The sequence below is a fragment of the Pochonia chlamydosporia genome, chromosome 1 (assembly GCF_001653235.2).
Source record: "Pochonia chlamydosporia 170 chromosome 1, whole genome shotgun sequence".
Lineage (NCBI taxonomy): Eukaryota > Fungi > Ascomycota > Sordariomycetes > Hypocreales > Clavicipitaceae > Pochonia > Pochonia chlamydosporia.
Genome location: NC_035790.1, coordinates 820,817 through 835,316, shown reverse-complemented (window position 1 = coordinate 835,316; position 14,500 = coordinate 820,817). Strand labels below are relative to the sequence as shown.

The 14,500-nt window shown below is 50.0% G+C and overlaps 5 protein-coding genes across 5 annotated transcripts; 2 read left to right on the top strand and 3 right to left on the bottom strand.

Annotated features, from left to right (window-relative positions):
• Positions 1-320: 320 nt before the first annotated feature.
• Positions 321-1,187, bottom strand: VFPPC_00177 (beta-lactamase-like protein; the record flags this gene model as incomplete). Its single annotated transcript, XM_018280255.1, has 1 exon — positions 321-1,187. One exon carries the CDS (start codon positions 1,185-1,187, stop codon positions 321-323), a length of 867 nt encoding a protein of 288 aa, XP_018148211.1.
• A 1,190-nt stretch (positions 1,188-2,377) lies between these two features.
• Positions 2,378-3,175, top strand: VFPPC_12707 (HAD superfamily hydrolase; the record flags this gene model as incomplete). Its single annotated transcript, XM_018290484.1, has 2 exons — positions 2,378-2,484; positions 2,545-3,175. 2 exons carry the CDS (start codon positions 2,378-2,380, stop codon positions 3,173-3,175), a joined length of 738 nt encoding a protein of 245 aa, XP_018148210.1.
• Positions 3,176-3,714: 539 nt separating this feature from the next.
• VFPPC_00176 (protein kinase byr1) lies at positions 3,715-5,442 on the bottom strand (the record flags this gene model as incomplete). The annotated part of the gene is made up of 4 exons (XM_018280254.1): positions 3,715-4,278; positions 4,339-4,870; positions 4,944-5,101; positions 5,164-5,442. The coding sequence occupies 4 exons, from the start codon at positions 5,440-5,442 to the stop codon at positions 3,715-3,717; spliced, it is 1,533 nt and encodes a 510-aa protein (XP_018148209.1).
• A 2,366-nt stretch (positions 5,443-7,808) lies between these two features.
• VFPPC_00174 (NUDIX hydrolase domain-containing protein) lies at positions 7,809-8,390 on the bottom strand (the record flags this gene model as incomplete). Its single annotated transcript, XM_018280252.1, has 1 exon — positions 7,809-8,390. One exon carries the CDS (start codon positions 8,388-8,390, stop codon positions 7,809-7,811), a length of 582 nt encoding a protein of 193 aa, XP_018148207.1.
• A 1,035-nt stretch (positions 8,391-9,425) lies between these two features.
• Positions 9,426-13,841, top strand: VFPPC_00173 (transcription elongation factor spt6; the record flags this gene model as incomplete). Its single annotated transcript, XM_018280251.1, has 4 exons — positions 9,426-9,599; positions 9,659-9,847; positions 9,903-13,524; positions 13,588-13,841. The coding sequence occupies 4 exons, from the start codon at positions 9,426-9,428 to the stop codon at positions 13,839-13,841; spliced, it is 4,239 nt and encodes a 1,412-aa protein (XP_018148206.1).
• Between the last annotated feature and the right edge of the window lie 659 nt (positions 13,842-14,500).

The following is a 14,500-nucleotide window of genomic DNA, read 5'->3' as shown; positions in this document are numbered from 1 at the left end:
TTCCGAGTGGATGTTTACGCAGATCGGCCCATTTGTTTTGATTCTTGGAATAGTACTCTGTACTGTTGACGAAGGATATGAGTAACCGACATTATCCGAATACTCGGAGATAGTCATCACTTCTTATCAGTTTGAACTGCCTAGGTAGGTATTTACCTACTCTGATACGATGAATATTTAACTGTGGACTAATACATTTGTCTCTGGCTGAACTTAAGGCCAACGCTGTCAGCACCAAATCATCTAGATAGCAATGTCAGAGCATACAAGCCCCTGCCTTGTGTCATAACTTTCCAACATCAACAGTATTTGAGAAAAGCTTAAAACCTAGCCTTCTCTCCTTGAACAGCCGCCTGTGCACCCAAAATAATCGCCCCAACATTGTACCTATCCGGATACCTCTTCGTCATCGCACTCACAATATCCCTCGCAGACGTTGGCTTCCCCTTCAAAACATCCTCAAACGCCCGAATATACTCCTTCGTGTTATCCAAGTGCCACCGCCCTAAAAGTTCCCCTTCCTGACAATGTCCCGGGACTACGTGCACCGGGTCCAGCGCTTCGACTTTCTCAATCGCCCTGATCCATTCCGCCCGTTTAGCCGGCGTATTCGCCTCAAACAGCATCTGGTGTACCTGCCCGTACACAACATCGCCACAAACAGCAAGTCGTAGTTCAGGAACCCAAAGGACAGTAGAATCGTACGTGTCAGAGTGTCCTACTTCCACGGCATGAAACTCCCACTTTCCGATTGTAAATTTATTCTCAGGGTCCAATGGCTCAGCCAGCACAAATGGTTGCTCAATCTCTCCAGGAAACCTCGAGTCCCATTGGGAACGAAAATTCTTCTCTTCAACCTGTTGCTTCATGTGCTGGACAGTTCCAGCCGTTGCAACTGGCTTGGCATCGGGAAACTCTTTCACCAGGAGGGGCAGGCCGAAGAAGTGGTCGCCGTGGCCGTGGGTGATGTAAATGTATGAGAGTTTGCGATTGGGCGCAATTCGGCGGATCCAGGTGATAAGGTCCTTAGTTTGATTGATGGTGATGGGTGTATCTACAAGGACTGCGTGGGTTGAGGAATAGATTAATGTGCAGGATATAGGGGACCAGAGACCGGCGTTGTTTGCTTTGCCTGGTGTTTTGAAGGGAGTTGGTGGTGCAATGTATACTGCTGCGCGGAGAGACATGTTTGTGTGGAGGGTGTCAGATTTATTGCAGAGACTTGGGATGGCAGCACGATTAGATTCTTGTAATTAGATGGTGGTTTGTTTCTCTTTTAAGTGGCTTTGGGGTGAACGAGGATGCTACTTGACGGGTAAGTGCCTCGGCCGGATGATCACATCATCAACATCAAGATGAACTAGCACATGGACCACCGACGCTTCCCCGCCATGGAAGGGCAGACATGTCGGTCGGATATACATGTAATCAGACCATCCAGTCGCATGTTGTAGCGCGTCTGCTTTTACATACTTGGTTCCCGCTACCAATTATTACATGTATGGCATATACTTGCATTTTAGTAGGCGGTAGTTTATCACATAGTGAAGGAGCCACGGCTAGTGGCAAGATCAAAAAGCACGCAGTTAGCGGTTGTTTCAAATATTATAGTACCTCGAAAATATTTGATGTATTCCAATCGAAGTCTGGTAGGTTGTAAACCTAGATGGTAAGCACGTTGACGTTCGTGCGGGTTTCGGAGTTGCGTAGTTGTTGCTGCGATACCTACGATTCCACAAGACGGCATTGGAATATCATCGACAAAGCAATCATTCGTCACTTTGGAGAGCCTAGACAATTATTATAACTTGTAGGCTATTTCTACGAGTTTCGAGACAGCCTTTTACATGCGGGATGCTAAGAATTCATCAGTTGCGGAACTTATTAGATCTTTATTGGGCTACATGTGTTCTTTCCAGCATGACATTCACTATAATATTCATTTTCAGGTATAATCATTTTCTTGAGGCGACACGTCTGAGATTTAGTTGCCCAAAACCGTAACTCGTCCCATGTGCAACTACACTTGTTCAACTATCCGTCAACTTGCGCCTCAGCAACTGGGTCACAGCCATTCCTTGCTGTTGAGCGTTATGTCTTCCCAGACCCAACTTCAACAACGTCAAACAATATCATCAAGCCCACCTATCTGTCATACAACATATAATCTACCAAAACTATTCCTCACACTCGCACCCATGTCCCCATATCACAAATACCTAGCTCATCGGAGCAACCCGTCAACCCACATCCATCAGCCATCAAGTGGACCCTTCCCATGAACGACACAAAACCACAACCACGCCCTTTGAACTTCAGCCCATCATCGCCCAGCTCATCCCTCCGCGCAAGACATATGCGCCGACTCTTATCAACAATGGCCTCCTCGGCACCTCGAAGATTCGCCCCCTTAAAGAAAGGCGTTGCGGACAATGGGGCACCAAAACTCCAAGGCATAGTATTCGACATGGACGGCACATTATGGTGAGTTTGCCCATCACCTTCTCACCAACCCCCCAAACAGCAACATACCAACGCAAGCAGTGAACCCCAAACCTACATGTTCACAGACATGCGCAAGGCCCTCAACATCCCCAAATCAATCGACATCCTCCACCACATTGAATCGCTCCCTCCGCACCACCAGCCCGCCGCCACAGAAGCCATCCGCTCAATCGAGCGCCAGGCCATGGCCGCCCAAACACCACAGCCAGGGCTCACCACCCTCATGAAGTACCTCGACGCAGAGTCCATCCCCAAGGCCATCTGCACACGAAACTTTGACGTCCCCGTGCAGCACCTGCTGGACAAGTTCCTGCCCGAGTCGGCGTTTCACCCCGTCGTCACGCGGGAGTTCAAGCCGCCGAAGCCTGATCCAGCTGGGATTCTGCACATTGCGCAGAATTGGGGGCTAGAGGATGCGAGGGGCTTGATTATGGTGGGGGATTCGATTGATGATATGGCGGCGGGGAGGAGGGCTGGCGCTGCGACGGTGTTGTTGGTGAATGATGTGAATGGGAGGTTGGTGAGGCATGAGTATACGGATTTGGTGATTGAGCGGCTGGATGAGTTGGTGGGTATATTGGAGAATGGGTTTGAGGGGAGAGATGTGACCAGTGATGAGGACTTGGATAAGAAGGACTTGGCGGACGAGCCAACAAGTGCTGGGTTATAAGGCGCTAGGCACGTTTGGTGGTAATCTTGGACATATAGATCAATTTTGAACTCGTGACATAGTTTAGACTAGATGTAAAATGCGTTCCGTATTTAGGTGCTTGCTACTTGCTATTTCGGCATCCAAGTTACTCAAACTAAATAGAAACTAATCATCCATTCCACGTGTACTATCCCATCACTGATGTAAAACGTCTGCACACTTCTTCTACCGAAGGGCTACAACAAAAAAAGCACAGGGCGTACGAGCTCAACACAGTTGTATTCGCTTTCACTCAAGGGAACAGCGTGTTGTACGACCCTGCAAAATTCGTATCGCCCTGCCAATCAGGAGGCCGAAAGCAAAGAAAACCAAAAAAAAAAAAAAAGTATAGATGACTGTGACTAACAGGTCCATGAAATCCAATGCGCCAAGTGATGCTACGCTGACATTCAGAGATTCGCAGCGTTCAGACTGTCGTGGTCGTGGGTAAACGATAAACTAAACTCTGTCATGCCGCTTGCTTGCTTTTCTTCTCCTTCAGAACTTGATCAGTTCTCCTATAATCCATAACTTGGGCTCGGGTTAGGAGGCAGGCCGAATGTGGCTTGTCGCCGAGTCTCTCTGCGGAAATCGTCTGGCGTCTGTCGTCTTGCCAGTGGAGGTGGCATCGGGTTTCCTGGAGGACCTGGACGGACAGGTAGACTGAACGTTGCCGCACTTGCGCTGGCTGGTCCCGAGGGCTCGGCGTACTGTGATGTTTGAGGCACAGAGTTTGTTGTGGCCACTCTAATCCCCATTCCTGGATGCGGCGCCCCTATAGGAGTCCTACTGCTGTTGTTGCCAGTGCCGTTTCTGCTTGGTGATCGACTAGGCTGATCGCGGGGTGAGATGATTCCTGCTCCACCGATGGGGATTTCACCAGAGGTTGGCGTCGGTATCGTACGGTCCTCGTGTTGTGTATGGTAGGTCGGGGAGTCGGTAGATCGAAGGAGGTCTTGTGTTGCTGGTGATAGCTGGGGTGCGAGGTGAGACTTGCGGTTATCTCTCTCCATCAGCCCAAATGCCCATTCTCGGAGATCTACGGGAGTTCTCTTGGCGGCTTGGACAAAGGGGTCACGGTCCTATTATCAAATGAGCCCAAGGCTACTTTCGGGCGTGCTAACAAGGTTTCGTTGACTTACATAAAGCTCCTGAGGCGTTGGTCTCTGCTCAGGTTGTTTATAGAGACATTTCTGAATCATATCTTCAAGAATGCTGGGGAATGCATCACTCTTCGGCAGGCGTGGTGCTGGTTCATGCACAATTTGTTGTAACAGATCCAGAATGCCAGCAGGGGCACAGTCTTCGTCAGAAAGCTGTTCGCTCGACCCGAATGGGAATTTGCCGATGGCAAGCTCCATGACGGTTAATCCAAAACTCCAAACATCCGATTTTACTGTGTACTTTTCGCCTTGAATACGCTCTGGAGCCATGTATGTTGACGTTCCAACGAATGTGTCTGCAATCGAGTTGATAAGTTCTCCAGAAACACCAAAGTCGCATAGCTTGATAGATCCTCGAGAGTTGACCAGAATATTGGACGGCTTGATATCCCGGTGCATAATGTGGTGTTTCGAATAGAGATAGGTCAAGCCTCCCAGAGTGGCTTCCGCAATTTTTCCAAGGACATCGACTCGAACTGGTCCAAAGACTCTTGAAACTCGGTCCAGCGACCTATGGCATCAGGCTTGTCAGTATCAAACGACTTTTTCTGGAAGACACCACATTGCGCGGTTTCAGCGCTTACCCCACATCCATGTACTCCATGCACATGATCACATCGTTATTGCTGTTGAGGAATGCGCCATAAAAATTGACGATGTAGTCAGAGTGGCATCCGTGCATGATTTGAAGTTCTCGAACAATTCGCTTGCGCATTTCCTTCTTCGCCTCGACATGGATCACCTAGGACATTGTTAGTCCTGCGTTGTAGAATGCACGTATTGGGTTTGGGGATGGATGCAGACCTTTCGAGCCATTACGGTACCTGTGGTAAGATGCTTGACCTTGCTCACAGTGCCTCCATTTCCAGATCCGAGCTCCTTCATAATTTCCAGATCCTCCGGCCTCAGATCTAGCTTGTACTCGATACCAATCTCAAGCTGCTCGTCTTTGTTGTCGTCTCTGCCGCCATCAGCGCCGACCCAGCTCTCCGCAGTTGGCGGGGGTCGCGGGGCCGCAGGTGTCAAGGCAAGTCCCTTGACATTTTTGCGCTTCATCGATCTCGGTGCAAACGGGTCAGCCATGGTGTCGAATAACTGCTGTGAGAGAAACGGTCGAGAAAAATTCCAGGTGTTCTGCAATACTATTCTTCTCGTCGAGCGGCCGGGGGGTAAGGCCCGTTAGTCGGCCTGGTGGGAAGGTTTCGACGCTCGACAGAGTTGGAAGCCTGTCAGCGTTCCCCCTATTTACCTTTGTCCGTGGAACGAGTAAAACAAAAAGGAAGGCAAAAGGTCGGCCGGAGAGAGCGACTGTAGCAGTATATTGAATTTTCCTGCGGGGAGGCGTAAATATGACGAGACAAGAGACAAAGAAATGAAGGAAGAAGAGGGACGAACGATCAGGGAATGGTATGTGAAGCGTCGTTGAACTGACGCCAACCTTGTCCCAAGCTAGAAGACGGCTACGGCTGGCTTGCCGTTGAATGGATTGATGAGAGGGACCAGGCCAGACCAGACCCCTCGACCAAAACTCAGCCCAAGTCGAGGATCGAGTCGGTGCTAGAGTGCTGGAGTGCTTGAGTGCTTGGATTGCTTGCTCAATTGGTGGGGTTCCTCCGGCTCATGGCGCGTTGTCAGGAACCTTGGAACTTGGGTACCCTTGGACACCGGAGACTATTGGGCGGTTGGCAAATGTGACAGTCGGTGGAAATGACTCGATATCGGGGCTCAAAGGGGGTAAGGAGTCAGGAGACTAGTGTAGCAAAGCCAATTTCAGAGAAATGACCGACTGGCACTATTTCGAAATAATTCTTTTGTGGTCAACGAGTCCCATCGAGTCAAGCGAATTTACGTTGGTTGATAACCAAGAGTCTGGTCTTTGGCTGGTGGAACATTGAATCATTTCACGCATTCCAGCATTCCCTGCGCTCGGGGCCTCTTTGTTTCTGCACACCAAACCAAATACCAAGGTGGGGTTACCTCTGGTGCTCTCCCATTCGCGAGGAGGAGGGGCTAAAAGGTGCAAGTGCGACCGTGATTCACAGATAGGGAAGGCACGATACGAAAATAGCACTTGAATGTTTGGCTTAAACTCCAATCGTTTTTCACACGGACCTGACCTATGCTCGCCATACGGCGCACAGAACAAAGTGAGAGAAGATGATGGGTTTGGGGATCTAGAATCGTGCCCAAAGCGGCGTGGACCTCCTCTCGGTGACGACCAAATCTTGCCAGTATGTTCGTACCCAATGCCGCCACACACTCTGCAAGAGAGAGCTAGGACATGACGGCTGTCAGGCCCTTGATTTGCGTCATCCACCAAGGGGCTGCATACTTGTTGACTTCTCAGGCAGATATATTCGCATACATTGTATCCTGGCCAGGGCAATGTATCCAGAGCCTCTCGACCAAACGGCAATGTTTCAGACGTGCCAATTGTTCAGATTATTTCAACCCAACTCGTCAGCGGCATCAAAGCGGAACCAAATGCATCAACCAGCCGAAACCAATCTCCAGCGAATCAAGACATCGAAGCAGACATGTTTGATCCCATGTCCTCAAGATCGCCATCACTAACAGATTGGACATAAACCTTGCTCATGCTCTTGAATCCATGGCACTCTTTTGCGGCCAGTGTTTGACCACCATCCACCAGCCATGCCGTCAAGCTTGGCGAGCCCAAGCTCTGTCTGGCATGCTCAAGATGGGGCCTTCCATATGATTATCCCAGCCCCAAGTGGATGTTGGATGTCCATGCAAAACTACCTGCGTCCGCGCGCGCCTACCTGCAGAAATGACATAATTAACATTCTCACACATCAATCGGCGGTTGCAGGAATGGCCGCATCTTCTTCAGACGCCGACGCCATTGGGGGCCATCAGATCTTTCTTCACGCGACCTCCCATGGAGGATGGGAACTGAATTTCGGCTTGGCACAGGGAAACCCTGAGCCACTCACACTACCTTTGGGCATTTGTGGCGTATCCTGGCCTGGGTTGTGTTACAGTCTATGCCCCGTTCGGTCAGTTACAATATACCAGCGGGTGCTTTCCCAGGCTCATTGGCCATGTGCCTGGATAGCTCAGCGTTGGTGCCATTACCTACCCAGGGCATCGATGAAGTAAAACAAAGTTGAGAAATTCCGGCATACGACGATGTATATTCCACTCCGATGCTGCTGGTGTTTGTTGCACGATCCGTCTCTTCGTACTAACGGCAGAATGTAGTGTTTGTCAGCTTCAGTCTCTAAGTCTACAATCGTTAGGAAACCGAAGACCTGGTGAGGAGGTAAAGAAAAAAGGCAAGGCAATATTCCCAGCCAAAAATATTCTGTCAAATGCATGGCTCATCACATCATCTTACTCTTGAACAAACTGCATTGGCACTGCACATTGCTTTTCATATGGCACGGCGCCAACTCAAGTAGCCATTTACATGGTGTGATATCTACCTAGTACATATCCATGGCAGCAAAGCCCTCAAGTAACGTCTTCTGTTGCAGCCCCATGAAATCCAACTTTCCCTTCTCCCACACACACTTTTCAACATCCTCCTTCGTCGCCCATCCCCAGTCGCAATGCTCATTCGGATCCATTTTGATGGACTCCTCAATGACTCGTCGCTTCTCCAAAGCATCCAACCCATAACCTTCTTCGACTTCAACCTGGAACGTAAGTTTGCGCCATATATATCTACCCTTCTTTTCTCCGGCAATATCTTGAAACTCTTCGAAGTCAACAAGTCGCCGGATGCTGCGCACGTGTAAGCCTGTTTCCTCCCAGACTTCCCGTTCTACCGAGTGTAGAATTGTCTTGTCCTTGTCATGTTCGCATGCTCCTCCGGGGACTTCCCATTTGAGTCCAGCAAAGTCATGTTCTGCGCGTTGGATGAGCAGCATTTGATTGCCGCAACCTATCACTGCCCCGATGCAGACATTTTGGATATGCGGGTCATTGTGAAGGTAGTCTGTGATGGATGTATCGTACGGCGCTGCGTCGGGATGGACGTGAAAATTGCCTTGCGGTTCTGCCATGTTCAAGGTATTGGTCCTGTAAGATCACGAAACTAGGAAGCACTGATGATGTGCAGAATCCCCCAGTTAAGTACTGCGATGTTGGCTTCATATAAGGGTTGCCTGAGGGGCTGAGTTGAGCAACACCCAGTCCTATTAAGGAAAACGAAGTACCGAATTGTCATGCTGTCAGCATCGGGCCAATTTTCGAGGTCGAGTGGGACTAGTCCTCCCAGTCTCAGAGAAAGAAAACGAAAAGGCTCCCTACGACTGAGCGTTTCCGTATAATCTCATGCACGAGCTCTGACGTTAGACGACCTACCCGTGAGCAAGAAGGCGGCGACCGAAGGTAAGTTTTTAAGTAGTTTAGTCTCCAGGCTCAAAGTGTCCTCAGTCGCAAAGCACCTGGTCTGGGGCAGGGGAACTATTTTCACCAAAAGCGTAAATAAAAGGCATACGAAATCACGAGTGTGTATTCGCTGTGTTCTGATAGAACCTAACGACAGACAGACGTATTGGGACCTAACATCTCACGTCGGTACACAATTCAACTCATGGCGGATCAGCTGTAGCAATACGGATCACATCGCGCGTGCTGTTGTGAGCTGTGCATTAGCAAGGCACCGTATTGCCGTCTTTTACCATTCTATGCACCAACTGTAAAGCCTCGTTGCATCCCAATCGCCATCACTGTGCCAAATGAGTAACTCTCCTGGGGTCCTCAGTGAGGTGGAGGCCAATGCTGGGATGCACTGTATGGATTACATAATCACACCAAGGTTTCGGAACATGTGTAATTCCTCAGACCCCTGCCACACACGATGAAGAGCTGGTCTTGATGCGACTCCAAAAAATCCCAAGCACAAAGGGAGACGCAGCGCAACCGTTTCCGCTTCTTCGACAAGCTCACAGGCGGCCGAGCCATTGACGTCTTCCTCGGTTTTGCGTCTCTAAACCCCACTGGTCGGCCAAGATAACTTCATCCACGGCCTTTGATCGAACCGGGCTGGACAAGCAGCGAGTGGTGCCTGAGACGACTCCCCTCTCACAGTCACGATGAGCAACAGCATGCGCGACTTGATTTCGGGCGAGGCCGAGTTGGACGATGAGGAAGATGACGAATCATATGACGAGGAGACTGGGGAGGAGCGGGTTAGACGAAATGGGCCCCGCGTCGATGACTCCAGTGAAGAAGAAGAAGACGACGATGACGAAGAGGAAGCTCGCAAGGTGCGTGCTGATCGCTGCATCTTGCCTTCGTATTCGCTAATGAAACCATTGTTTTTTAGGTACGCGAGGGCTTCATTGTTGATGAAGAAGAGGAGGAAGAAGAGGAAGATGCCGACTCCGACGCAGAGCCACGCCCCGTCAAGAGAAAACGCGAACACCGGGATCGCGAAGAGGAAGCGCGCCTTGATGAAGATGATTTGGAGCTGATTGGCGAACAATTCGGAGAAAGAACCAAACCAGAAAGCAAGGTACGATATAAAACGCCTGCCAAGTGGCTAGACCAGATGCTTACACTCCTTGCAGTCTAAATTCAAGCGGCTCAAACGTGGGCATCGCGACGAAGACGAATCCCCCAATGAACGACGTGGCCTGGACGAAATCTTTTCCGACGAAGACGAAGATGCCGCAGAGCAACGCCCTTACGGAAGGTCAAACCTGCGCGCTCAGGCCGACGAGTTTGACGACTTTATCGAGGAAGACTTCCCCGAAGACGAAGACGAGCGAACGCGCCGATTGGAAGATTTGGAGGTTGCACGACCCAGAGACCGTGGCGTAGGCGCCGTTGTCGACACCACAGGGCTTGATAAAGATGCCTTGGATGATATGGAGGCCATCTTTGGCAATGGTGAAGACTACGACTGGGCGCTGCAACTGGAAGATGACGAAGAGGACCGTGAGCAGCAAGAACAAGGCATCGAGCTCAAGGACGTTTTTGAGCCATCACAACTTAAGGAGAAGCTTCTCACGGACGAAGATAATGAAATTCGATTTACAGACGAACCCGAACGATTTCAATTAGAGCGCAAGGCGTTTAAGAACCTCCAACTTACGGCGGACCAATTCAAAGAGGAAGCCAAATGGATCACCAACCAGCTGTGGCCGAAGAAGGGCCTGGCCCAGGAGCTCCAGGCGCCATTCGGCAAGGCTGTTGGCAAGGTTCTCGAATTCTTTATCGTGGACGAGGTCGAGGTTCCATACGTCTTCCAGCATCGCAAGGACTACCTGCTGCATTCAAAGAAGATTCGAAAATCGACACGCGATGATCTGGATGGTCCAGATTATACCATTCAATCAGATAAGCTACTTAACCAAGACGATCTGTGGAGGATTCTGGAACTGGATGTCAAGTTCAGATCCTTTGTCGACAAGAGAAATTCTCTTGAGAAGACGTATGAGAACCTGAAGTCGCTTGACGTGGAAGACCAGATGATTGAAGAGATGATCCCCGAGGCTACAACCATGGAAGAACTTCAAGACTTGCAGGACTACGTTCAGTTTCAATACGGCGCGAAACTGAAGGACCTTGCTGTCATGTCGGGCAACGTGTCCCAGGTCAAGAGACCAGGCTCCAAGTCTTCTCTGCTCGACCGCGTGCGCAACGGCAAAACGTATTATTTCGTCAAGGCGTACGGTATCTCTGCTGATCAGTTGGCGAAGAATGCTCTACGACAAGGGAAGAAGATCACACCAGATGACGACTCCCAATATCCCATGGATCTTGCTGATAGCTTGATCGACGATAACTTTAGCACGGGGGATCAGGTAATTTCCGCTGCTCGTCAAATGTACTCGGAAGAACTGTTCGCAAGCCCTCGCATGCGCAAGTACTTCCGCAGCTCGTACTACCAGGCAGCAGAGCTTAGCTGTCGGCGTACGGACAAGGGTCTGCGAAAGATCGATGATTCTCATCCGTACTACGAGATTAAATATTTGCAGAATCAGGCGATTGCTGATCTGGTGCATCAACCAGAGCTCTTCCTCAAGATGATGCGAGCTGAAGAAGAGGGCCTAGTTGACATCAAAGTGGATATGCCGCCAAGATACGATTTCCGCCGACAACTCTATCAAGAATTCGAGTCCGAGAACTTCAGTGATCGGGCCGAGCAATGGCGAGAGGAGCGCAAAAAGGTTCTCGACGTTGCGTACCCGAAACTGGAAAAAGTCATTGTCAAGAACGTCAAAGAGGTTATCCGTACTTTCTGCCAAGATGAAGTTCTCAAGATGTGCCGCCAAGAGTTTTACCGAAAGTTGGATCAGGCTCCCTACAAGCCAAAGGGGATGATTCTCGGAACGACACCTAGAGTTTTGGCCCTGTCAAATGGAATGAGCGACCCAGCTCGCGAGCCAACGTGCTGGACGTGGGTGGATGAAGATGGTCGAGTCCTCGAGCAAGGCAAGTTTGGTAACCTGGCTCGAGATGAAGCCCAGCGAGAGGAATTTGCCGAGTTGGTCCGACGGCGCCGTCCAGATGTCATTGCCGTCAGCGGTTGGAGTGCTGAAACTAACAGACTGATACGAGATGTTGAGGCACTCGTAACCGACAAAGATCTCCGAGGAGCCGAGTTCGAGGATCCTGAAACCAATGACTACAGAACGGAACCTCTGGAAGTAGTCATTGTGGACGATGAGGTTGCTCGCCTGTACAAGGACAGTCCCCGTGCGATGGCCGAACACCCGGCCCTGAACCCAGTGACAAGATACTGCGTTGGCTTGGCGCGGTACATGCAGAACCCTATGAAGGAGTATGCCGCCCTTGGCAAGGACGTCTCATCACTGTCATTCCATCCTTGCCAGCATCTCTTGCCGCAGGATAAGCTGATGAAGTACCTTGACTCAGCCATGGTTGATACTGTCAACATGGTCGGAGTGAATATTAATGACGCCATGACTAGCTCTTACACTGCCAACCTGTTGCCTTATATTGCTGGTTTGGGTCCTCGAAAGGCCACCAGTGTCATCAAGGCAATAAATGCCAACGGCGGATCAGTAAACACTCGAGATGAACTCGTCGGTGATCCTGACAGCGGCAAGTTGCCCGTTGTCGGACCTCGCGTTTGGAACAACTGTGCCAGTTTCCTCTACATCGACTATGATGCCACCAACCCATCATCTGACCCCCTCGACAACACACGAGTCCACCCTGAAGACTATGAACTTGGTCGCAAGATGGCTGCTGATGCATTGGAGCTGGATGAAGAAGACGTCAAGGCCGAAACGGACGAAAACGGACCTGGAGCAATTGTGCGGAAACTCTTCAAGCAAGACGAGCAAGAGCGAGTCAACGAACTTGTCCTTGACGAGTACGCTGATCAGTTATTGACCAACTTTAATCAGCGGAAGCGTGCGACACTGGAGGCCATCAGCGCAGAACTCCAAGCCCCTTACGAAGAATTGCGAAGAAGCTTTGCGCCACTGAACCAGTCCGAGGTCTTTACGATGTTTACCGGCGAGACCAAGTCGTCACTATGCGAAGGCATGATTGTGCCTGTCAATGTTCGCATGGTCCGAGACGACTTTGCCATTGTCAAGCTTGACTGTGGTATTGAAGGTAGGGTTGAGGCGCACGAAGTCACAAATCGCGCCTCGGTCAAGGAGGTCTTGAGCACTGGCCAGACTGCACAGGCCAAGATTCTGGAGCTGAATTACAAAGATTTCATGGCAAAGCTATCCATGCGGGAGGATGCACTGCGGGTGCCTTTCAAACGGCCATTAAACTACGGGCGTGACGGGTGGGACTACAACCTTGAATCATCAGATAAGGAGGAGCTTCGTGAGAAAGACCACAGCACGGGAAGGACGCAACGAGTTGTCAAGCACCCCAACTTCAAGCCCTTCAACTCGATACAGGCGGAGGAGTATCTTGGCTCACAGCCGTCGGGTGAGGTGATTATTCGCCCCTCATCCAAGGGCAACGACCATTTGGCCATTACGTGGAAAGTCGCCGACAATGTGTACCAGCACATCGACGTGTTGGAGATGCAAAAGGACACAGAGTTCTCTGTTGGCAAACTTTTGCGAATTGGTGGCAAGTACACATACAGTGATCTTGATGAGTTGATTGTGGATCACGTCAAGGCAATGGCACGAAAGGTTGAGGAGCTCATGCGTCATGACAAGTATCAGAGCAGGTCAAGATCCGAGACGGGTAAGCAACTCCTTGCAGCACAGTGGCACCAATATCGTCGACCAATGACTAACGATCAAACAGAGAAATGGCTAACCACATACATTGATGCCAATCCCAACCGATCCGCATATGCCTTCTGCATTGATCCGAAGCATCCTGGGTATTTCTGGCTCTGCTTCAAGGCTAGCAGAACGGCTAGGGTTATTGGCCTCCCTGTTCGTGCTATTCCGCAAGGTTACGAATTGAAGGGATACCAGTATCCTGACATGCGTGCGTTGTGCAACGGCTTCAAGCTACGATACCAGAACGAGTTTTCGAAGATGGGAAACCGGTAACGAGTAGAGGATACATAGTTGCTGGGACTTCATCTGGAGTGAGGGGGGCAAAAGGCAGCAGATTGAATGCCCCGTGTGATAGTAACATGGCTAAGGGGAGCCAGATATGGTTCTAGAGGATTTGGGGTCTTTTTTCGTTTTAACGCTGTATAACTTGGTAACATGCTTCATCTGACAAGGTCCCATTTACTATGCTGGGGCGAAATGGAATAGCGAAAATATTAGACAATAAAATGTAAAAAGTTGACAATGTGTGGGCTGGCAGTGAAGTCACCTTTTATTGTGTTTGTTGAGTCCTTGATGCCACCTCAGTTTCTGACCCAAATGAGCATCAGAGCAATAGACCATACTAGTAGTCTATCCGTAGCTTATACTTGGCCCTAATAACTACAGATGTTCCAGGCTAAACAGCCTAGCGGTCGTTTTCCTTCATAAAACTGCATCTTATGTGGCACCGTGAGCGGAATTGTGTTCTTGGCGGTGAGCAAGGACGCAATGTTTCACAGACTGGAATCAATACAACTGCCTTGTCCAGCTTATATAACCAAATACAAGATTAAGTAGCAAAGTAGGAGGTTGTGCTGGAAAGCTCAATGTACGGCTAAAGGGGTTGTAAGAGATGGGTTCTGCAACTTGAACAGCAACTCAACAACGCAAAG